The following is a 25,848-nucleotide window of genomic DNA, read 5'->3' on the forward strand; positions in this document are numbered from 1 at the left end:
TAATTTCCCCCAAGAGACTGTAATCTCCCTGAAGGCAGAGATAGTATCTGTTAACTGTACTGTACGATCCAAAGCATGTAATACCATGCTCTGATCACAGGAAGTGCTCAGTACTTACCAATGATTGATTATCATTTGGCCCAAATCCTCCTCTCTTTGGTGTAAGAATGAGGAAATCAACCTCACAGTCTCACTAATGGAATTCAGTAGTAGATAAGTGAATATACCAGGGTCCTGGTTAGTCTTCTAGGTCACACTAATGGTACTGAAGCCTACCAGAGATTTTGCAATATAAAACCCAATCTAGAATTCTGTGGGTAGTTCTGTTGTCACATTTTAGGAAAGACATAATAGAACTGGAAAAAGTACAGAGAAGCTCTCTGGAGGGTATGTATTTTCTCCCCATTTGAGAGTAAGCCACTCTGAGTGCACAGCTGTTCCTTGAAAATAATTCAGATGTTGAAATAGTCATGAATCCCATCTAAGCACCAGGATTCAGTTGTTGAAAACAAGACTGTAAAAACCTGAGCCATTTCTTGCTCTTTCCATTTTTATCCTATTGCAAGCTATTCACATAACATAGTTAGCCTTTTATCGATCCACTGGTGCTATTTGAGGGCTTACTTTGTGTTGGAGCACCGTAGCAAGTGCTTAGGAGAGTGCGTAAGACATGTTCCCTGCCCTCAACGATCATAGAGTCTAATATTTTATGGATATGAGCACGATTGAATTCAGTTTGTCTTCTAAGAAAAAGGAAGCCATGAGCGATAGCTACAATAATACATGATTGTGCTTCTGCAGAGCGTGAAGAATTCTGCTGTACTTAAAAAAATTTCAAATCTGCAAAGGAATTAGAAAATTAAATTAGAACGTTTTGCAGGCCTGCTTTCTGGTTGGGGGCTTTTACTCTGAATATGACATCACTTTCTTTCATATGCATAGTAAAACAGGAAGCACATTCAGATAGCATCAAAACCCACTTCCTTATATGTACAAAAATTCAGAGCGCCGACAGCAGCAAAGCTGACACATTTAATTTAAAAATGATAGAAACAGAGCCCTGATGGGTATTTCTTTCAACCAATTAGGAGCAGAGGAAAGAACTTGGAAATCTTAAATTCAGCATTAAATTAATTCATTAATTTCTTCATAACCCGAAAGCGCTCAGAGGTCTACAACATTGATTGCTAATCTTCAGAACAGAAACAATGTTCAGTGAAGATCTTTATGAAATTTCTCGTCAAGGTAAGATACAGTTACCGGAACAAACATCTAGCCTAGTCTGACCTTCTTCCTGAAGGTGTGTGTGTGCCGGCACTTTCTGTTTGCAGTCAGAGATAAGTAAGACCCGTATCTTTGTCTGTGGCCTAATTGAAGCTTAAATATCTCAGCATGGAACAGCTACAAAATTGCCACCGTTAGCTTCTTCCTGATTTACAGTTGTTTTAGATTTTTGACCTAAGGACCTGCAGAGGATATTTTTCATTTTAAATATCCCCTCCCCTCCCCACAACCCTGGGCTTAATCACAATTTGTGGGAATTGTGAACCGGACAAAGGTTTGCTCTAGCTTCTAAATAACCTCTCTAGCCATTTGTTTCACCTGTTTCAGTGCCATCACTTGCCCAGTTAATCTTCTGGAAGAAAGAGAACCTAAAACCCCTTCTTAGTCCAGCTTTACTAGTTTAGAGGACAGAGAATTGAAGTGAGAGGATAGTAGGTACCCTTGTTGTGTATGTGAAAATTTTGGCATTGTGTAGGATACAGGTGGGAAGTGTTCCTTCGTACCATTTTTAGTTGGGCTGAACCTGAGTGGGCTCAGGTTAAGTACCTAATGTGCAGCGAGGAGGGTGGGGGATAGACAGTAGAGTTGGAGGTCCTGCACTGGGCTAGTGACTCCCTGGGTTCCTCTTCTCTTTTGCCATCTTCCTCCGTTGTCTGTACCGCGGGCTGAGGGAATGGGAGGTAAATGTTGATGCCCTACTTCTGGCCTCTCAGGGCTATCTGCAGAGAGGTCAGCTAAGTTCTCCATCTGAGGGAAACTTTTCAGGTAGCTTTCGGTTAGAGCAGTGGCAGCAGGACATAACTGTTGCTTCCTCAGCTGCCTTCAAGGACTGACAGATGCTGAGTCAGCCCTCCTGCTGCTGAAGTCATCGCAATGAACGTGCTCCCCCTCCCCCTGATTCTCATCTGGACCAGTGTAGCTACTCTGGAGCAGGTGTTGGTTGCAACTGCGGGGAACAAACTGTAACGACAGCTGGAAAAAAATCGGGGTTCCGCTAGTGCTAGTGTCTCATTGTCCGGTTGATGAAAAGAAATATACTAGGCCATGTCCTGGACCTTAAGGGTCCAACTTTTGGTTATCTTGTTGTATGAGTATTTCTAGAGCCTACGTATCATAAGATAGGAGGCTTTTTATTAACTAATGCAGGGATTTTCCTGGGATTAATAATAATAATAATGGTATTTGTTCAGCTCTTACCATGCGCCAAGCACTGTTCTAAGTGCTGGGGTAGATACAAGATTGGACACGGTCCCTGTCCCACATAGGGCTCGCGATCTTAATCCCCATTTTACAGATGAGGTAACTGAGGCACAGAGAAGTGAAGTGACTGGCCCAAGGTCACACAGCAGACAGATGGCGGAGCCGAAATTAGAACCCATGTCCCCTGCCTCCCAAGCCCTTGCTCTTGTCACTAGACCATGCCAGCTTCTCTGTTTAGCCCGCTAGTGGCAGAGGGTAAATTTTTCCTGGGGGCAGTGATCATTGGCATCTTTGTATCTGGGATTCTTTGCCGCAAATATCTCTGAATAAAGATCCTGTTGGGATTGGTTTATCTCTCACCCTAAGTCAAGGCAGTGTCCTTCCTGGTTAAGCTATGTGACCTTCTAGGGCACTATCAAGCTAAAGTGGCCTCTTTAATCTCTAGTCTTGGGGCAGTGTGACCTCGTGGAAAGAAAGAGCACTAGTTTCTGACCTGATTGTCTTGGATCTACCCCCAGAGCATAGTACAGTGCAAGCCTGGAACATAGTAAGGACTTAAATATTATTATTATTATTATTATTAGATTAGAGAATCAGCATGGTCTAGTGGATAGGAAGTCAAAAGGACCCGAGCTTTTATCTTGGCTCTGCCACTTACCCGCTGTGTGACTTTGGGCAAGTCACTTAACTTCTCTGTGCCCCCTCTACCTCATCTTTAAAATGGTGGGTAAGACTGTGAGCCCCATGTGGCACGTGGATAATAATGATGGCATTTAAGTGCTTACTGTGTGCAAAGCGCTGTTCTAAGGTCCAACGTGATTAACTTGTATTTGCCCCAGCTCCTGGCACAAAATTGGAGTTTAACAAATACCATTTTAAAAAAAAAGAATAGGTCTGAGTTCTGGTCTTGGATCTGCCACTTGCCCTATTGTGGAACTATGGACAAGTCACATAACCTGTCTGTGCCTCAGTTTCCTCATCTACAAAACGGGGATTAAATACCTCTTTTCCCTCCCTTCTTAGGTGTAAACCATATGTGGAAAGGGACTGTATTCTCTGGCTATCTTGCTACTACCCTAGTGGCTTGGCACTTCCCAGCTCTGTCTAAGCATTCCAAAATAATTTGTTTTTCTTAAATTTGATACCCAGGAGCCTCGGAATGAAGGTATTTTGCAAATCAGGGATTTTCTAGAGCAATTGGATGATGTCCCAGTCTAACCACTGTGTGGCAGCAAAACTCTGGGCACGAATCCTTTGTTAGAGGTAATAAGAAGAAGTCACATCTTTTTAAAAAACTTGATTCCACCGATCAATCAGTGGTATTTATTGAGCGCTTACTGTGTGCAGAACACTGTACTGAGCTCTTAGAGCATGTGACCTGGGTTTTAATAGGACCTGGCTTCTAATCTTGGCTCCACCCCTTGTCTGCTCTTTAACCTTGGGCAAGTCACTTAATTTCTCTGTGCCTGTTACCTCATCTGTGAAATGGGGATTAAAACTGAGCTCCATTTGGGGTATGGACTGTGACCAACCTGATTAGCTTGTACGTGCCCCAGTGCATAATACAGTACACCTCACACAAAGTAAGTGCTTAACAAATACCATTTTTTTTAAAAAAAGCCAAATCCCCCACACTGGAAGAGTTTCCAGGTACAGTTCTCTTTAATGTGGCTGAAATAGAATCAGTCACATTATAATGGGGGGAAGGAAACTTGTTCATAATTAATATCAGCATGGGAAAAGTACAGTTCCAGGATCATGGAGGAGAGGAGCTAAATAATGAGGGGAGAGATACAGTGCTTGTTGAGCTTGTATTTTGTGCATAGAACTGAGGACCAGCCCTCCCTGCCCCGACTTCATAAACAATAAAACTATCCCATTGCCTCTCCTTTTCCTTCTCTAATCTAATAACAATAAGAAGCAGCAAGGCCTAGTGGTTAGAGGACAGGTGTGGGAGTCAGAAGGACCTGGGTTCTAATCCCTGCTCCTTCATTTGTCGGCTGTGTGACTTTGGGCAAGTCACTTAGTATCTACTTAATATCTATGTGAATCAGTTACCTCATTTATGAAGTGGGAATTAAGACTGAGCCCCATCTGGGACATGGACTGTCTCTAACCTGATCAGCTTGTATCCACCCCAGCACTTAGTACAGTGCTTGGCACATAGTAAGCACTAAACAAATACTATTAAAAAAAAATCAAACTAAAAAAGTCAACTCCCCACAGAAAGTGGTATTCCCTACATCTCTGCTGTCCTATACAGAAGGTTAGAGATTTTTTAATATCTGTTAAACTCTTGCTTTGTGCCAGGCACTGTACTAAGAGCTGGGGTAGAGACTAGCTAATCAGGTTGCCCAAAATACCTGTCCCACATGGGCCTCACCAGTTTAATATCATTTTACAAATGTGGTAACTGAGGCACAGAGAAGTTAAGTGACAAGGCCACCCAGCAGACAAGTGGCAGAGCCAGGATTAGAATTTGGGCACCACAATGGGATTGCCTAGCTCTGATTGTGCAAGGCTCAAACCAGATTCAGAGAGCCATGCCAGTTTTTATTGTGACTTTTAAAGTTCACATCATAAATCATTGCATCGTTGAATGGTGTGCTGCCCAAATAGCCAAATTCACTATCAGCTTTCTCTATCACTGTTCTTGTCTCTTTATCTGACCCTGTCTAGGCTTCCGCTAAAAAAAAAATTGCTGCCTCTTTCTTGATTTCAGTCTCTGCGGCACTTACCTCCCAGGTAAGAATAGTCCAACAGAATTAGACTCATGAGCCTCTGGAGGGCAGGGCATTGTCCTAACTAACTCTTTTGTACTCTCCCAAGCCCCTTAGTACAGTGTTCTGTAGAGAGTAAGTGCTTAATAAATAATATAAGTGATTGTTTATGATCTACCCAGCCCAATATTCAAGGCCTGACACATGTCATCAAAGGCTGACAAAAGTGTATTTTCATGGTTAAGAGTACGAAGAAGCCCATTCATAACATTTTCCTTTTAATAACTCATTACGGACCTCTTGTCCATGAGTTTACACCTTTGTAGAGTTTACACTCAGTTCTCCCAGTGCACAGGAGCCGTGTCTGCTGACCCTGTTTGCAAGGAAATCCACCAAACTTGACCGGTGTCATGCATGTAAACCCAACTGGAAGCTCTTTCAGGCACCGCAACTGCATTCTAGCTAGATGGATACCTATTGTCTGAAGAACGTTGCCTAATTCCCTAACAGCATTATAACATGAATGGCAGAGTCATACATATGGAAAAACTGAGTGTGTTGATATTTTTGCCACATAGCTTCCTGTGGTAATAAAGTCCATCTGCTTACTTTCCAATGTATAAGAAAGCATTTTCCTTTTTATTTTGAATCTGTCACTTGCATTTACTGTGTGCCAGTTGCAGAATAGATACAAAATAGATTGAACACAATCCCTGTCTCACCTAGAGATCATGGTCTAAGATACAGGGAGCAGAGGTATTTTATCCCTGTTTTACAAATGAGGGAAAAATGAGGCATAGAGAAGTTATGTGGCAGAACAGAAACTAGAACCTGGGTGTCCCAATTCCCTAGTCCCGTGCTCTTTCCATTAGACCTAGCTGAACTCGACAAAGTTGATGTTTCTGCATAACTCTTCTATTCCCAAAGACCTTTCACCTGACCTATTTCATTTTTTGCCTTGTGACATCCCAATGAAGTAGGAAAAAGCAGGTATTTATTTTAGAGATGAGGAAACTGAAAGCAGAGATGTTAGTTGCAAAACATCACACACAATGGTCTAGTGGCAGAAGTAATATAATAATAATAATTGTGGAATTTAAGCGCTTATTATGTGCCGGTCACTGTTCTAAGCACGGGGTGAATACGAGCAATCGGGTTGGATACAGTCCCTGTCCCACACAGGGCTCACAGTCTTAATCCCCATTTTACTGATGAGGGAACTGGGACATAGAGAAGTAACGTGACTTGCCCAGGGTCACAGAACAGTCAAGTGGAAGAGTCAGGATTGGAACCCAGGTCCTCTAACTCCCAGGCCCTTGCTCTTTCCACTAGACCACACTGCTCCTCCCACCACTGTTCCATTAGAAAGCCACCACGTTTGCAGAAATGGAGACTGGGCAAATTCAATGCTTGTCAGTTGGCTTTGAAATCCTGTCATTTCCTTTGTTAGCTTAGAAAAAACTATCAGAGATCCACTAAAAATCCCTTACCTCCCTGTTTGAACGTACTGGGAAATAAGCCATCAACGCCAGTGACTTTGCCATTTGTTCCAGAAGGGATGCCGTGGTATTAACTACAACTGCAAAATAACAACCTGGAGTTGGTGGTTTTTTCATGGCTAAGTTTCCCTATTTCGAGTCAGTAATTTGCTCAAGAGACTGGGTTACTACATCCCATAGGCTGGTGCCATGAGAGAGCTGTTATCGTTATTGGACTTGGTTCATTAATGTAGTGGGTGTTGCATTCATATTGCTTTTGCTAAAGGGTAAAATTCAATATGACAGTTTGAGTCCTTCTGAAGTCCTCTTTTTTAAGCTTATTGTATTTTTGAACTTCCTAGATTATGGGAGAAAATTCTAATTTATAGCAAAGCATAATTGTGATTAATAATAATTCTGGCATGTGGCATTTACTCGGTGCTAAGCATTAAGGTAGATAGAAGACTGTCCCTGTCCTACATAGGGTTCACAGTATGAGGGACAGAAAACAGCCATTTAATGCTCATCTTGCAGGTGAGGAAACTGAGTCACTGAGAAGGGAAATGCCAAAGAGCAGCAGCAGTAGCGGTCACAGAATCTGGGACAAGAGAGGGAGATGGGAAGCCCCACCCAAGTGGGGACATATGTTGCTTCCGTTCACACTATCTATATAGAACCAGGCTGCCATACCCAGGAGGAGCTGCAGACACATGTTGAAAATGGGAACACATCTGTTTCCTGGCTACCAGCACCTGGCAGCAGCTGATGTAGTTTCTGCCTATGAAGCCACCAACTCACCATCTGCTTTCCATATACTTAGCAAGAGCAATTTGAGCTCAAGGAGACAAACGAGCAGTTCAAAGGATGAAAATCAAAGTATCCCTCCTGCAGGAGAATGTAACCTTAGAAGTCATTTAAACCTACAGACTATCACCAGAAACACGGTAAAGGCATTATCCTTTTTAAAGATACCAGAGGAGAGATTGTGGTTGGGCATTCTGTGAACTCAGCTCATAAATAATACCTCCAAATCCCGAATGCTTAATTGAGGATTATTTATTTGCCCATCCCAGAACTAGGTAGTCGCATTGAGTAAGGTTGAAAACTAGTTTCTAGAAGACTAATATTTCTAGAATCTAATCACAAAGATGTACCACAGATCAAAACGTTTTCGAACACAGCTACTTTGCGTTGAGATTACTGAAGTGTTTGTTAACTTTCTGACCATCCTCATCATGTACTTGAATTCAAATCTAAAATTTGGATATACTGATAATAGTGGTATTTGTTAAGTGGTTACTTTGTGTCAAGCATTGTTCTAAGAGCTGGGGTAGATACAAGATAATTAGCTAAGACACAGTCCTTTCCTTGATGAAGTTCATAGTCTAAGTGGGAGAGAGAACAGGTATTTAATCTCCCTTTCACAGATCGGTGCTTGTAGCTATAAAGCAAGTATAAAAGTGCTCTGCAAATCTCTTATTCCTCCAGTGCAGTATAACCTGTTCTTAGGGTAATGTTAAAAAGATGTGGCAGATCTAAATCCTGAGACTGTTACCCTGTGACTGATGTGCAACCTCCGTGCAATTTCTCTGCTACAATAGAGCAGTAAAGGTCTCTGAATCTTTTACATGATCATGAGAATGTGTTTGAGTTCCTGAAGAAAAAAGAAAATAAAAGTCAGTGCTTCTTTCTTAGATGTTTGTTCTCCTTAATCCCAGCCTCATTATGGGAATGTCCAAATATTGATTTTTGGCATTAAATGTCAGTACTGCGAAAGTCAGGACTACATTCTGGGCAAGTGAGTTCGTTCTTTTCAAAAGCTACCAGAGAAGGTTATTTCCCCACCAGTGTGACTTAGCGGAAAGAACCTGGGAGTCGGAGGACCTGGATTCTAATTCAGGCTCTGCCACTTGCCTGCTGTGTAACTTGGGGTAAATCACTCAGGTAGCTCACCTGTAAAATGGAGATTCAGTACCTGTCCTTCACTCTTAGACATGTGGGACAGGGACTGTGTATGACCTCATTGTCTTGTATTCATTCAATAGTATTTTTTGAGCACTTAGCATGTGCAGAGCACTGTACTAAGCACTTGGAGTGTACAATTCAGCAACAAATAATAATAATGTTGGTATTTGTTAAGCGCTTACTATGTGCCAAGCACTGTTCTAAGCGCTGGGGTAGACACGGGTCATCAGGTTGTCCCACGTGGGGCTCACAGTCTTAATCCCCATTTTACAGATGAGGTAACTGAGGCACTGAGAAGTGAAGTGACTTGCCCAAAGTCACAGCTGACAAGTGGCCGAGCGGGGATAAATAGAGACAGTCCCTGCCCAATAACGGGCTCACAGTCTAAATGTCTACTCCAGACGTTAGTACTGTGCTTGGCACATAATAAAAGCATAACATATTCCACTAGTATTATTATTATCACCTTCAGCTACCAATTTCAACGCTTAGCCACACTATCTGGAGTTCTCCTTGAGACACAGCGTGGCGTAGTGGAAAGAGCTCGGGCTTTGGAGTCAGGGCTCATGAGTTCGAATCCCAGCTCTGCCACTTGCCAGCTGTGTGACTGTGGGCAAGTCACTTCACTTCTCAGTGCCTCAGTTACCTCATCTGTAAAATGGGGATTAAGACTATGAGCCCCACGTGGGACAACCTGATTCCCCTGTGTCTACCCCAGCGCTTAGAACAGTGCTCTGCACATAGTAAGCGCTTAACAAATACCAACATTATTATTATTACGGAATCTCAATTCCTCATGGTTCAAAGGAGTACTAATATAAACAATTTCTCATAGTGCAGGATACGTTGCTAATCACTTATTGGATGCACTGAAAATATTAGTGATTATCATTTTATGGATAAGGGGATAAAGTACCTTTGCTGTTCATGTAAAATAATCAAACCTTAAAAATTTGGATCTCTAGACTTTGGGCATTTGCTATTAGCCCCACCCTCAACCCCACAGCATTTTTGTACGTGTTTTTAAATTATAGATAATTTTTTTATATTAATGTCTGTCTCCCACTCCAGACTGAAAGCTAATTGTGGGCAGGGAATGTGACTGCCAACTCTGTATCATACTCTCCCAAGCGCTTAGTACAGTGCCCTGCACAGAGTTAGCACTCAAATACCATCGATTGACTGATTCCTTTATTTTTAGCTAGGGGAAGAAATGAAAGGCTACAATTGTAAAGATGGGTTTTGAACTGAGTTCCTAGGATGTATCAGAGAAGGTGCCTAAGGCGTAAAGGACAGGCAAGGCACATAGGCAGGTATATTGGAAACTTTTCAACTCTGGGATTCACCAAGCAGTGGGGAGAACCAACTTCTTTGCACAGAGGTTCTAGACTGTAAGCCCGATGTGGGCAGGTATTGTCTCTATTGCTGAATTGAACTTTCTAAGCGCTTAGTACAGTGCCTGTAAGCGCTTAGTAAGCGCTCAATAAATACAATTGAATGAATGAATGAAAGATAATCCAGTGAAAACTGTCTTGAGATAGAGATGTTGGTAGTCTGTCTGAAATGTGAAATTGGGATGCTCCTTTGTATACTACATACATATTCTGAATACAGTTGATAGAAGTTTCTCTTGAATCTTTGGGGTGTGCCTTGTCTCCTCACTAGACTGTAAGAAGGTCCCTGAAGGCAGGAACCATGTCTAATTGAAATTACAGATCTCTGATTGTGCTTTCATGATTTTATGATCATGAAGAGGATGAAATGTCAGAACAGTTCTGTTTTTAGCAAGCCATTTCTCTAATTCGACATCGTCATTTTATATTTGCTGTATTCATTATCAGGGATTGAGTCGAGAATCATGCCTTCATGCAAGGCAAGCGTAGTTTTCAGGGAAAAGGAGTGGGAGAGACCATTTTTCCATTGTTTTTTGTCTTGCAACAAGCCTTTCTTGTGGAGAATGGATTTCCCAGGCCACCATTGCCAACTCAGGCCTGGAGTCCTGCCAGGGGCCCTAGTAAGTACTTTGGATATCGAAGTGCTGAACCATGAAGCCAGATATCTGGAATCAACCATCTGAACACCAGAGGCAGCTGTATTTCCACTCCATCTGACAACTTATCTCCTGATTTCTTCTGTCCGTGATGCTTCTTTTTCTTCACTCAAAATTCATTCTCATGGACAATTCTGTCATCTCTTTTGGAACCTTTCAATAAGGGAAGGCTGATCACATTGTAAGTATGTGCATTCACCTCAAAAAAAAGAGTCCATGCAGTCTAACACCCTGACATCTACAGGACTTTAAGTGGCACACTTAAAGTGGGGGTGGGATGGGGCGGTAGTGGAGCCCGAAGCATGGGCCAGCACCCTCAAGAAGAGGTTGAAGAGGCAGAGAATGGTCAGAAGTGAAGGAAGAGTCATCTGGGCCCCTTTCTGTTCCCTTTGCTCTGCCTGGAGGTAAACGGCCCTATACGTCTTCATTGTGAGAAACCATTGCGATTTGCCTAGTGGAAAGAGCACAGACCTAGGAACCCCAGGACCTGGGTTCTAATTCCAGCTCTGCCACTTGTCTACTGTGTGACCTTGGGGACAGTTTCCTCACTTGTAAAATGGATTTCAATACGCATTTTCCTTTGGACTTAGACAATGAGCCCCATGTGGGATAAGGGACCGAGTCTGATCTAATTATTGTGTTTCTACCCCAGCGCTCAGAATAGTGCTTGCTACATGTAAGCACTTAACATACCATTCAGTCAGGTACATTGAGTGCTTACCATGTGCAGAACCCTGTACTAAGAGCCTGGAGAATACAACAGAGCCACAATTTTTACTCTTGTTATTATTGTCATCATTATTATTAGGCCTGTACTCCTCACTCTCCAGTAACATCCAGTCCCATCAGAAATCACTGTGTTTGCCCAGATGCACCATGCACACTGCGTCATAAACAGTGGCCATAAGTGGATAAGCCCCAGAGTCGACAGAACTCGGGGTAACTCAAGGAAATAATATCTGCCCATCAGTTTCACCTGCCAGATGTTTCCTAATTTCCTTTGGATCACTTCTGTGATCATCCACTTTTGTAGGAAAGCCATTTGCTAAACTCGCAATTCTCTCTCTCCTCTCTTCACAGGTTTGCCCCCTCTACTCCCAGGCGGGTTTGCTCAAAGCCTCCTGCATCTTATCATTCTCTTTCTTCCCTCCCTTCAGACTCACCCAATGTTAAGGGATCTTTCTTTTTTCTCCTGTTTCCCCCATCCGTCTTGCCACGTTTTCTATTTTCCTGTTCAGACACCTCCTGGAATCCAACTCCTCTAAGAAATCTTCTGAAAGTAATTAGGTCGTGAATTCCTCCTGAGCCCATCCTGTGTGGACCCGTGAGAGGATGGCAAGTGTTGCAGTTGCCTCAGGCATATAATTTGAGGACGTTTAGTCCTGATACTTCTGCCAGAGCCCAGTTCTGATGATGATAAATAATTCTGTCAAAGTTACAAATCCAGCATTCAGCAATGTGATGTGCTTCCTGTATTCGATGTACTGTAAAAATCACTCTGCTGCATTTTGGACAGAAACCACACTACAGTTCAGGATAGGGATGATCCATTAGATTCTTCAGTTGCTTAGTCTGCCTAGCGTCTAACAGGCAGTAAGAAAGCAGTAAGAAACAGAAAGCAGCAAGATGCCCTCAATAATTTTCATAACATTTCCCCCCACCCCCACTCCTCAACTATCTGTGCTTTCACCTTTTTTCTCAAAGGAGCTGACAGTGGTGATCTCATTGAATTCCTAGGCATTTTTCTAGTGCTCCATATGTTGAAGAAAAACCTGTGCGGATAGCTAAGCAGTAGCATTCCTCCTAGCTTATAGATTTCTGCAGGAATGCTACCCAATTCAGGTGTTGGACAGTTTTCAAGACTTTGCGGTAGCGACTTCCTCAAAAATTAGTCATCATCATCCTCATCAGTGGTACTTATTGAGTGCTGACTAGGTGCAGAGCACTTTACGAAGCACTTGGGAGAGTACAATGCAACAGAGTTGGCAAACCCATTCCCTGCCCATGATGAGATTACAGTTTATAAGGGGAGACAGGTGTTACTATAGATTAATAATATATATAATTTAAAGATATGTACATAAGTGTTGCAGGGTCAATCGGTGGTATTGAGCACTTACTGTTTGCCAAGCACTGTAGTATACGCTTGGGAGAGTACAGCAGAGTAGGGTTGGTAGACATATTGCCTGCCTCCAGGGACCTTAGAGTGTAGAAGTCAAGACAGACATTAGAATGAATTGGAGATCCACGGCCTTTATATTTTGGTTAGTTTTCCGTGCTTCAGAGAGCCTCACCCTCGTTGTTGGAAGGCACTCGGATGCCTAAAGCTTCCTTCTTGGTCTGGCGATAATAGGTGCCTGAGCCCATAATGCTACTGGACTGTTGAGTCAGGATCCAGAGTTTAGGCTTTTTTTTTTTAATCTTTGGCATCGCACAGATGGTTTCACACTTCTCTTAGCTGCAAAATGATGGCGATGTTAAGGGTTTACTGCGTGTTAACCATGGTACTAAGTCCTGGGGTAGATAAAATACAATCCAGTCTCACGCAGTCCACCCTCGATGCTTATGGTGTTATAGGTGTTTCGTAGGTCTCTCTTCGTTATGCAGGTGTTGCATTTCTCTCTCTTTTGATCACGAGTAATTTTTAAATCGTGGACATTTTCATCACACCTCTTGGTGATCCCCCCCAGCTATACCTACCGCTACCATAAAGGCATCGGACAGAATCCCGGACAGAATCCTGGAGACGGGCCCAATCTCTATTCATGTCGGTGCTTATACCTGGAGTCCTTTGGTTAGAAGTGCTGCCGTGGTGGCATAGAACATCTTGCAGGATCTGTCCTCTGCAGAAGTTCTATTTAAGCAGTTTAGGAAGCTGCAGATCCCGCAAGCCACAGTGTGTGAGCACAGCAGTGTATTCACAGGATGTTATGGTTGGTTCTCATTTTCAGCCTCCCCCACATTAATCCTTCAGATCTAATTATCAGTAGTTGTCATCCTCAGAGATAAGGACAGCTACATATGACTGGATTCTCTCTGTGGATCCAGAGGGAAATCATTATCACTTGTGAAATGTTCATTAGCACAGGGAGAAGTGGCCAGGTGCACCAACAGAGTCCATAATCCCGATTTCTCTAGACTAGGTGAGCCTCCTGGTTACTCTGTTAAAGACTGTGATTGCCTAAATCACTTTGTTATTGGAAAGAGTAGCGCAGGTGGGAGCCACAGTGGTTTAATTTGTTTGCAAATTGTTTGACTTTGATGTGTGTGAATGAGGTGTGCTACAGTTTTACAAGTCACTGTTGGGGGAAAGAAAGGAGACAGAAATATAACTCTCCCATTGGCACAATAATACCGAGGCATGGCTCGACCTTTTTATTTAACTCCCTTGATGATTTCTTAACTCATCTCTATACAGTTTGCACTTTCCCTTTGCTTATTCAGGCTGCTGCTTTTTATATTTAATTTATGGACCGCCTTCATTGTTGTTTCAGTTTTCTCTATTTCTCTTGTCTCTCTCAATGTGGCTTGATTTGGATCGGATTTTCTAAAACCGAGACTCTGTCCACTAAATTGACTTTTGTACAGTGCCAGACGAACGCCCCTTCCCTCCCTTCCCCTCCCTCCCCTAGTCCAGACCCCATACCCCCAGACCTGGCCCGGAACCCAACTAGTCTTCAAAGAAAGGAAGAAGGTGAAATAACATGCCTTGTGGCCATTGGCTCAGGTGTATTCTGCCCTACTTTGGAAGAGGACTAAGGGGTTATATGTGAAGATTAACCTATTTTCAGTTTTGGAAATTATCTGAGGTAATTTGGTCAAAGTACACCAAATTGTTGGCTTCTGGGTCGCAGACCTGCCGATTCCTGTTTGCATTTGCTGTCTCTTTTAAGACTTAGGTCCTCCGCTCTGAGCACCCCTCCCTAGCTCCCAGCTGTCTTCTGGTGAGCTTCATTAGAAACTCCTTCGTTGTCCTGGATCTCATGCCCAGCACTCTGAAGCAGCTCCCTCCTTCTCCCTCTTCAGTGTCTCTTCTATACTCTCAGATCACCTCAGTGGTTTTCTCTCTCCTCTGCCTGGAGAGGTGGCATCCATGAGGAGAGACAGGTTAGAGCTGGGAGCTGAAGGGTTGACATGGGAAAAACAGGGCGGCAGAAGTAGAGGTGAGTGAGGCTGAGCGCGGCACAGAGACCAACAAAGGCACACAGATGACTGCAGATGTGCCTGTGGGGGAGGTCGGGGTCACCGGCTGTACTGGCCACAGCTTCTACTGCAGAGTCTGATCCCCTTTTTGCCCTCTGTACAGGAGCAGCAAGGTCTCGACATGGGCAGGGATTGTGCCTGTTGTTGCATTGTGCTCACCCAAGCATGTGGTGTAGTGCTCTGCACATAATAAGCGTTCAATAAATACGATTGACGTGTATTAAAGATACAACCTTGGTCACCATAGTGGTTACCACAGTGAAAGTGTCACCTTACTCCAGGACCAGGGGCAGTGGGTGTACCAGAAACTGTTGGTTGGAACGTTGGTGGGGAACTGTTTGTTCTTTCCTGCGAGTATGGTATATCTTTGAAGAAAATGGCTGATCTCAGTGGGATGTGGTGTTCTTGTTCTGAAGCTGTTGGAGCGTATATTTTGTGTAGAAACAAGTCTACCCAATAAAAGCATTTTTTGAGACATTTGCTTCTCAGATTTTTTCCATGGTTTGCTGCTATGTAATGCATCTGAGTCCTATTGGTTTCTTTAAAATTGAATTATTTTAAAGCCAGTTGAAAGGGAGAAGAAAATAAGAGAGTGAATCGTATTTTTTGCTTTAGGTTGTTTGTAATGTACCTTTTTTTAACCAGTGAATGTATGACTTTTCCAGGCAGTGAGCCTTCCTGAAGAATATTGAAATCCTTGAGAAAGGAGTCAGTATTGACCAGATTTTCACATGATCAAAACAACTCCTCCCTCCCAAGGGCCATGTAGTAACAGACCCCAGGCACCAGAGGAGCAGGATTCATTCGTGAGTCCTGGGGGCCAGATGGCACGCTTCAGAGGGTTGAGCCACTACAGCGGCAGCTAGATTGTAAGGTATCTAGATCAGCTACAATATCCCAGATTTGCACATTTTAATCTGTTCTTTATTTCTATTAAAAACAGAAGAGTGTGTGATTAGATGTCTGGTGACTTGGGGATTGATGAAATGGAAAGACTGTTAATTTATGCACATTTGCAGTGTTAATTTTACAGACGAGGTGGCTGAGGCCCAGAGAAGTCGGGTGACTGGCCCAGGGTCACATGGCGGACCAGTGGTGGAGCCTGGATTGAGAACTTGGTTCCTGAGTTAATTTCCAAAATTTTTGCTCTCATTGATTTTGTGAAAGCGCACACACTGCATGTTGTTTATCTGAAGGTCCACTCGGTTCTATTACTCTACACTCCAAGCTCGTTGTAGACAAGGAACATGGGTACCAACTCTGTTCTGTTGTACTCTCCCAAGCGCGTATTGAAGTGCTTTGCACACAGTAAGTGCTCACTTTTTTGTCTGGCTCCCTCAATTAGACTGTAAGCCCGTCAATGGGCAGGGATTGTCTCTATCTGTTGCCGAATTGTACATTCCAAGCACTTAGTACAGTGCTCTGCACATAGTAAGCACTCAATAAATACTATTGAATGAATGAATTATGATTGATTTTAATAACCGGGGGAAAGAGACCAGACCAGTAGGGATAGAAGTCACTTCAAGCCGTCAGCGATGATGTGGTCTCGTTCAAGGAATGGTCCTGTCCCTGGTCATAGGTGACCAATATCTCTATCTCTGTCTACCGATGTATATAAATATATACATATATTTATAGCTGCATTTTTCAAAACAAGTCCACACTTCACATTCTTTCTTATGTTTTCATATTATTTACTCTGCCCTCCAGTCTTGCGGGTGCCCCCTTTCAACTGCCCATAGAGCAGCTGCTTGGGAACCCCACTGCCCTTCATTCTTCTCTTGGCCATGGAGCTGTGTCACTTTGAGCCCCACTTCAGTGCTGGTGACCTGACCAGTATTCTAGGACTTGCTCTCTGATAATCTTGGCCACTTGTCTGTTGAATGTAGTTTGCAGATGGCATTGGTGCAACTGCTGTAGAAGCTTGATATGTCTTCTCAAGTAGATCCAACTCTCCAACCAGTTAGGGATTTGGTCCCCAAACATCCTTATCAACCTGGAGTGGAGTTTGATGCCCAGTTGCTGCCCTTCCCTGTTTTACCGTAAACCAGAGTCACGCTGGCCTTCTCAATTCTGTTTTCCCTCTCTGCAGATGTATCAGTGGACAGTGTATTATGTAGTCACATCGTCAACTGTGTGTAACCCAAGTTATAATGTTCTTCGGCAGTCTGTTTGGAAAGATTCTGGCTAGAATCTATAGGCAAGATTCTAGCCTATAAAGGAGAGCAGGGAGATGCCCCTGCAGTTTCCAGCTAGCACCCCTTTACCAACCATTGCTCACTCTACCAACCATTAGATGATGCAGTAGCCTGAGGATGTTGGTGAATTTCTCAGGGCAGCCCAGTTAATTTAGCAGTTTTCAAAACGTTGGCCTGTTGATGGAGTCACATGTCTTTGTCAGACACAGTATAGAGGCCTTAGTGTTGCTTGATACATGAGCTTTACTGCAAAACCTCAAAAATGTCCCCATTATCACCACTTTTAAGAAGAAAGGGGATGGGGTGTTAGCTGGAAATTGCAGGGGCATCTCCCTGCTCTTCTTTATAGGCAAGATTCTAACCAGAATCTTTCCGAAGAGACTGCAGAAGAATATTATAACTTGGGTTACATACAGTTGACTATGTGACTTCAGACACGTAGCCCAGCAGGTGGAATCTTTGCAGTGTGACAAGTGCAGCCAAAGAATAATAATGGTAAAAGGCACTTTTTTCCACTTTCCTTGACAGAGTTCTACTCATGTATTTTTAAACCTGCCCAGGGGCACGCACCCCTTTTGTCATGTTTCTGTCCCATACAAAAATCTATTAGGTCTCACTCACTATCATAACTCTACAGTTTGCCTTGCTACAGTAATTTATCCTTCATAACACCAATCTTTCTACATATTATGCAATTCTTATCCTCTAGAAGCTTGTGTATATATAGTATAAGAAACAGGTAGTTTTAGCTTCTTGCTTTTATTTTCTCTTTTGGGGTTTTACTTTCCGTTTTTTCCTGTTTTGTTAGAGGTCCTGCTCATGTGAAGGAAGACAAACATGGTGTGGATGAATCATTTTTAGTTTGAGGAGGTATAATGGATGAAATGGGTTTTGAATGGGAAGATTACTGTGGCTTTAGAGCCCTGCATGGGCCGGAAATCTTTGCTGCAGCCCCAGCTCGGCCCTTACTGATGGTATCCAAGATCTGAGCAGGGCCAGAAATGGGTCTGGGATGTAATCCTGGAAGGTACTGCTGGAGCCACCATCATGCCTAAGTGTGTGATAGCACTACATTATTCTGTCATCCTCCTCTGTTACTGCCTCCATTCTCCCTTCCCTACTCCCTTCCACCCTGGAGACCATCTGAACCCAGTTTGAACCTGGCCAGATTGGCTATGTGCTAGTCTGACTTGGCTTCCCAGGCCTAGGGCCCACTAATTGGACCCAGCCCATGTAGGTCTCTTAATACACTTGAATTCCATATACTGGTATTGATTTGAGTTGCATCATCCACATCCTAACCCTGTGGTTTCAAATACATAAAGGTTTACAACCATCATTTATACCCACAGGTGGATATTAAAAAGAAAACAAGCCAGTATTTAGCAGTTTTGAATTCTGGCAGCTAGGACCTTAACTATGCCTTTTTTTTTTCATATTAAGTTGGTTTCCTTTTTGGCGTTAACTGTGGTTACAGCTGTCATGTACATGTTTTCTGAGGGAGGGTTTTCTTGCATTCTGGGGATAGGTGGGGAAAAGAGGGGAGTACCCCCAAGTTATTATTAGTCCTGGTGATTTTTCTGTCCTCCTTGGGAATTTGTTTATGGGCTGGGACTTGGCATAGGAAGGTGCCAAGCAGTTTATGGTTGGCTGGCCCTTGGGGAGCAATTAAAGGCATCTCAGTTGGTGCAAAAGATTGAAAAGATGAACCAATTTCCTATTGTCATTTTAGTTCTGCTTCTACATACATAAAGTGGTAGAGTTTCTCTGAAAAAAAGTCTCCTGAAGGATGTGGTTTGTTTTTAACGCTCAAATATCACATAAGCTAGTAGCAGCCAACCCTGTAAACTGTTTGAGTGAAATATGAACATCGAAATAAGTGGACGTATTATTTTATTTCATTTTATTTTGTCTTCTCTGTAGAGATTCATAATCCCCAGCGTCACAGCCACACTGATACTGTAAATGAAACAGATTGAGATTTTCCTGTCAATTTAGAGTGAGTTTCCTATAAATTACCGCTCTTTCTATACATTGCTCCATCTTCTTTGAAGACCACTGCTCTTGCTAACATGGAATGGTACATTCAGGGATCTGCAGCATATATTCTTGATGGAGAATAGCTTGCTCCAAAGCCATGAAAGACAATTTGCCTTTTAGCCATTCCTGATATACTCCAATCCAGAATCCAGCTACAGGGAGTGAGTAAATATTTTTCACTTACTGACAGACAGCAGCAGCAGTGGTGATAAATGCATTTTTTCACAATCATGATATCTTATTAGCTTCCTCCTCCTCCCCCTCCTCCTCTTCTTCCTTCTCTTCCTTTAACAATTAGTATTTATTGCTTTGTGGAATATTACAAACTGTAGAGAAGACCCAGTCCCCAACTGCTCCTCTTCATTGTTTTTATGATTGTGATTATTTTCAATATCAGCAAACATTTCTTGAGAGCCCTTAGCCCCTATGGTGTTTGCATAATTTTAATAAGTGCATTTCCTGCATTCAGTGAGCTTACTCATCATCTTTTTTGTGACATGCAAATCCGAGCGGTGGATCTTTCAGATTTTTGCTCAGCTACTATTGACCATGAAATGGGATGTATTATATGAGAAGTTCAGATTGTGACTGTTTTCTTAACATTATAGGTTGAAGTAAGGTCTAGGTAACTTAAAAATTGCTGAGCCAGTTCCAGTCCACTAAGGTGGGTACACCCCTTTAAGTCACCCTCCTTGTTCTCAAAATGAGGGGATGTCACTTTCTTCTAGAAGATGAAGTTTTTCATCCCAATCCTCCCCTCTCTCCATGTAGTGGCTAGTGCTGGGGGGAACCAGAGGTGCATTGCAGGAGTGCCAAATTAAGAGTTGGAATTTGGTCCCCGGTTGAACTTATTAAGTCTCTTTGGAGGAGGGAGGAAGGGAGTTGGCAGCTACTTGATCCTGAGTAGGCTTTTTGGGGAGTTCAGGCCACAGGTCAGTAGTACCTATCTGGCTGACTGAGCTGACTCAGTAATTTATGGTACTGAGCAAGGAGTGGGCAGGGACACAGAATGACTAATTTATGGCCAGAGTGACCACAGCTTAGTGTTGATGTTGTGCCAAGGCACCACAGCCTGCAGATCGGTCTTCTTGGTAGCCCCCGTTAGCCAGCTCTAGTTCGTGATTCCACTTGGGCCCGTCAACATTGTGGAATATTTTATGTTGTTTTTCATTCAGAGAACTTCACCACAATGGCATACCCTTAACAGACTGCACTGAGGCTAGAACCCAGGTGTCCCGATTCCCAGAACAGTGCTCTCTTCGCTGGGCCAGCAACAGGCTGACTTTGTGCTGCCCTACTATTTTCGTCCTCTCTCTTATTTCCCTTTTGCCTTCCACCTGTCATTCCCCAAAGCCTCCTACTTCTCATGAATCCAGGCCTCTCCCAATTTGTTTTCCCCTTTTGCTTCAGGGAATAATGGAAGGAGAACAGCTAGTTGTGAAGTGCTAATCAAATCTATATAGGAGGCTGTCAAAATCAGGAAATTTAAGAGTCAATTTTAGTGGCTCATATTTTTTCCCCTTATCCTATGACAGGTCTGTAATCCGTCTTTCCATCAGTACTCTTGGAAGTGAAAGTCAGAGTCCTCCTTATCCTGACCAAACTTGGACTCTGATGTTGAATCCAGAGAATGGTCCAAGCTGGGTAGGCAGACACCAGAACCGACGGACCGGGCTGGAAAAATCTGACCCTCGCAGGAGCCCCCTGCAGTCTTTCCCCTCGGCTCCATTGCATTTCCTTTTGCCCTAATCAACTACTCCAAGACTGCAGTGTGCTACCCCAGTGCCTTCCAGGCATAGGGTTCTCACATGTTCTCAGAGTCTCTGTGTAGAGGTTCTGACCCACCTTGGAGCCCTCCTTGATTGCATAGGGCTGAATTACAGACACACGCAGAACTGTGGTAGGAAGTTGTTAACCTTCGATTGCTGTCCCAGAAAACCAACGCTGATCTATTTCTAGAGACTTAAAGCCACTGCTGGAGGAAATGGAAGTGAGGTGGCAACTCTAATAGAGGTCCCACACAGTTTCATCTTTTAGTACAAGATATTGCTAGCTTTCTGTTGGATTAATTTCCCAGCTGAATTTTCTGCGGTTCAAATCCGAACGGGGTTGGGTCAGCTTCCTGCAGAAGTGCAGGGAGAAAGATGTTAAGACTCCTCTAGAGGGATTTCTTTCAGTGGTGCTTTGCAAATGAGTTTTGGTTTTGTTCTCTGGAAGTGGATAGCAAAATGGTATTGCTTTCAGAATAATTGGAGAAGAGAAGGTACTTGTTCTACCCACTGCCTATATAATTTTTTCCCTTTATTTTTATTTCCCTAGTATCGTCTAGACTGTCACAGCCATCCTCACCTCAATCAGGCTGTCCATCTCCCTCCATTCCAGCAAGTAAAGTCATCTCTCCATCCCAGAAGCACAGCAAGAAGGCACTAAAACAGGTAAACAGGCTAGTCTCTGTTCATCTCCAGCATAATAGCAAGCTCACTGAGAAAGTTTACAGAGTGACCTCTGAAGTTATTAGGGTGAACCTACATTTAGAGGAAGATTCAGAACTATTTTTTCCTGGGGCAGGAGTAGAGGATGGGAAAAGCATTCTGCTGTACCTCATACAGTCAAGAAGAATTTGACTTCCCGTAAGGTATGTATTGCTCTAAATTTAGCCACCTGGGATCTTAGGGTCACTGGCCTTCACATGCCGGTTGATAGGTTTTAAGATCACTATAAATTTCTGATATTCCTTACAGGTTATATGTCAGGTCTGGTCCTTCACCTACTTGTTTTCACCCACAAATGGTGGGAATGAGGGAACGAGGAAGTAAAGAGCATTTTGCAGAAAAGAGGTACATACATCTTCCATGAGCTGTATTGTTAGTGAGAAAACGTTACTACACCTCTACCCTTTTTAAATCCATCTTCTAAAACCTGGAACTAAGTCTGGGAATGCAGAGTTACCAGGACTTAAAGGAAAGTTATCACCATAGGTGGTTCCACGACTGCACTCCCGACTCACCTATCCTACTGGAGGGTTAGAAATGAATGTCTCTTGAGAGTCAAGGACAAAGTAACCTAAAGAAGGGAGGATCTGAATGAAGGAAGACTCAGTGGGGTTAACTTGGTGATTTATAATTGGGAAGGGAATAGAATCACTTAGTAATATGTAGAGAAGGGAGGGTAAAAGGCTGGAAAGTTGTTTTTTCCCTCTTCATCTTCTTAAGGGGTAACCCCCATTTTAGCCCAGAAGTATTGTCATAACCGTTTTGGCCAGACTCTTTCAATATATTTCAAATAGAATAAAGACCTGAGACACTCAGGAGGTATGGACTTACATCATAAGTTGCTGGCATTGTCATCTTCATCGCCATCATCATTGTTCTTGTAATAATCTTCAACCACAGTTATTTACTTAGTAGGGGGTGGGGGGGCAATAATCTTCAACCACAGTTATTTATTTAGTAATTCATTCAGTATTTAGTAGCAGGGGGCGGGGAGAGGGATTCTGCCATATTCCAGATGTTTTGCGAAACTTAACCGAACATACACAGGAGACACGGTCCATGACCTGTGGGAATCTTCTAATTGGTAAGGGGTGGTAGTCTTTTTCACAAGAGGCATGTGAGGACAGAAGGTTGACATTTGTTATAGGCCTCTAGATTTCACACTTTCCCCTCCTCCCTTCCCCTACTGTAGTGGATCATCCCTAGCTATTCCTTAATGCCGAATCCAACTGCTGTATAGTCTGAGATTGCCAACTGTTCATTATAATACCTGGGTGTAATTTGCTCTTGAAAACTGTTTTAATTATTATTGGAAATCCTTGTGAGGTCAGGACTACATTGAGGCTAATCAAAGAGACAAGAAAACATAACAGAGACAAATCCCTCTTTAACCTCAGAGGGAAGGGGATGAAAAACCAAAGGTACTGTTGAGGCAGAAAAAACCCTAAACATGGGTTTGTCAGACTTTGGTTGGTAACATGTATATATATGTATATATATGTGTATATATATATATATATGTAACACGTATATGTGTGTATATTTACATATATGTATATATGTGTGTGTGTATGTGATTGTGAATATTGAAGTATATATGTATATATTTAAACAACAGGAGTCTCAAGTTCAGGAGTGAAGGAGCACAGGAACAGGCAATAAGTAAAAGTAGAATTGCTTGAAAACCCATAGGGAGGAGAGGAAAAGGAAGAAAAATGTAGGTGAAAGGGAATAGGGGATTTGAACCAAAGTTTCTAGTTTGAGCCAACTGAACCATAGTTTCCCTGAGGACTTTACGTGCTTCAAGCCTCTGCCATCTTCACCTGAAAATCCAGTAATACAGTAATCTGAGAGAATGAGTTTTGTAACTCCACGTTCGATTTCAGTAGCTTTGACTCCTTCCAATTTCTCCCTTCCTCTGTCCAGTCCAGGAGTGGTAACCAATGTGAGAGAACATTGTTGTTATTGTGTATATTCTTCTTAGAAACCCCTTGGAGAGACTGCAGGAGGAAGAACCTATGAAACTTAATTGGTCTGGTCACATGGCATTGGGGAATAGGGCCGGATAAAGAGGGTAGCCAGGTGGCCAGATAGTGGCTGTCACCTATTGGAACCCATTCCTGCCAGCCAGCCTCACCATCTTGTACAAATCTGGGCCAAACCCGAGGCTCATGCTAGGGCTTGCCATGTGAGTGGTGGGAAATGTGGGTGGCCAAGGCTGGCTACCAGTTGGGAAAGTGAGAAAGTGGTTTGGAGGAGAAGTGCCATGAAGGGCTAGGAACATGTAGCATGTTCCATTCCCCTAAATTTGGTCCAACCCTCTAATGCAGTGATAACATTTGTGTTTATCCCCTATTGAGCAGGTGTGAAAAGCTCTTAGAGCTTTCAGGTGAAAGCCCTGAAGAATACATATAATCAGTGGATCAACATATGCACTTTGCAGTAATGAATTTCTACAGTAAATCCAGTGCTTGATTTTCTAAACAAGAAACGACTTGCTTTTTCAGTCAGTGTTGAAAGTGACTCCCCCATTTCTAACAAAGCATTGCCTCTCTTCTTATAGGCCTTAAAGCAGCAGCAACAGAAAAAGCAACAGCAGCAATGCAGAGCCAGCATGCCTCTCTCCTCTAACCAGCACCTTCTGCTGAAGACTGTCAAAGCAGCCAGTGATCCTGTGCCCGCTAAACCTAGTAAGCCGCCGCGAGATGTGTGTCTCCTTAGAAAGTCTTTCTTCTGTCTCGTCACTATGCACGTCTTAAGGCGAATGCAACCCCTTGTTTTGGTGGTGGTGATGATTTTTCTATCCACCATAGTCCCCACTACCTTTTTTACTGAGTCCACAGGTCACAGGATGTGCCACCTGCCTGCTCACTGTGGGCAGAGAACAGGTCTATCAGCTCTGTTATATTGTACTCTCCCAAGTGCTAAGTACAGTACTCTCAATAAATACGACTGACCAATTGATTTGGCTTTCTTTTTTATTAAGTTAGTGGAAGTCCAAAACATCCCATACCTCCTAGTCTTCTCAGCTGAAGGCTGCAGTTTACATTGGGGTGAAAAAAACTGCTGACCAACTAACATGTCAGCCACTTTTGGATGTAGCTGGTATCAGATGGTGCAGTCAGACTCAATAAAAGTGTTCTCTCCACACTGAAACCAGTGTCTTAAAAATGGCCCAAGTTAAATTCCTTTAAATTTCAGTACTTTCCCCTCTCTACTGTTCACATCTGGTAACTCAGTGGCTGCCCTCCTCTAGTTATTTCTAGTCGTAGTTGTCACCCAGGATCAGTACACAGGTCGTTGGCTCAGAATGATGGGGCCCCATGAGAGGTGCCACACTTCTTGCCATGTCAACTTATTGCCGGTGCCACTTTTCGATCAGTTAGCATTTGTACTGTAGCCGGGTGGTCAGCCTGCACCTTTAATACCTGTAGATTTTGCTAAAATCCTGTCACTCATACTCTGTTGTGAGGCTGGCTGTATAATGCACAGCATCTAGTAAAACCTTTTAGCTGGCAAACCTAGTCCTGCAGAGTGGAGCTATTTCAAATTCCAGCTGACTAACTTCAACTGCCAAGATGATTTAAAATCGTTCAGTCCGTGTAACGTCATGGTGTTGAATCACTGTCTCCAGACATGCACAGTTCCTGTTAAAAAGTATAACAGATTTCAGTGTAGATGTATCTCTCTGTACAGTGTAAAAGACCTGGAAATCAACTGGTCCTTTGCAGTATAACCTAGCCATTTTGCAGGAGTTGCTGGATGTAAATGCTTGAATGAGTCCTCGATTCCTGGCTCTGCACTTTAACCCTTTAGGTATTTACAGGGAACTCGTATTCTTCCACCCATTCAAGTTGCAGACAAAGACCATCCAAAACATTCCACTCGAGAAGCAAGTCAGAGCCCAGTGCCTTAGCAGAATAATCTATTTGTACTTCAGCTCCTGCTGTGATACTGAGTTCTTTGGAATCTTCCATACTTGGAAAGTATGCATTCAAGGGAATTGCCTGCCCTTGTAATTTCAATCATGAAGAAAAGTTGGGGGGTGGGAGGGATGGGGAAAAAAACACGGAGAAGTGAAAGTCTTGTACTAGGTGGAAGAAGCAGTGTAAAAACAGTCATCAAAGAGAATTTAGAAAGGATAAGCAAATGGATGATGAACCTGGAAGGGCTTACCCACAGTAAATCATTTAAAGAGAAAAATATATATAGATT

General features: G+C 43.0%; 1 protein-coding gene across 1 annotated transcript in view; it reads left to right on the forward strand.

Annotated features, from left to right (window-relative positions):
* The first annotated feature begins 1,156 nt into the window (after positions 1 to 1,156).
* The window catches only part of ASXL2 (ASXL transcriptional regulator 2), a 38,990-nt gene continuing 14,298 nt past the window's right edge, over positions 1,157 to 25,848 (forward strand). Inside the window, exons 1-3 of the mRNA XM_007666728.2 lie at positions 1,157 to 1,245; positions 21,461 to 21,576; positions 24,197 to 24,323. Of these exons, the coding sequence (XP_007664918.2) occupies positions 1,209 to 1,245; positions 21,461 to 21,576; positions 24,197 to 24,323 (280 nt within the window). The 5' untranslated portion in view covers positions 1,157 to 1,208. The remainder of the gene's footprint in view (positions 1,246 to 21,460; positions 21,577 to 24,196; positions 24,324 to 25,848) is intronic.

Source organism: Ornithorhynchus anatinus, chromosome 9 (assembly GCF_004115215.2).
Source record: "Ornithorhynchus anatinus isolate Pmale09 chromosome 9, mOrnAna1.pri.v4, whole genome shotgun sequence".
NCBI classification, from domain to species: Eukaryota; Metazoa; Chordata; class Mammalia; order Monotremata; family Ornithorhynchidae; genus Ornithorhynchus; species Ornithorhynchus anatinus.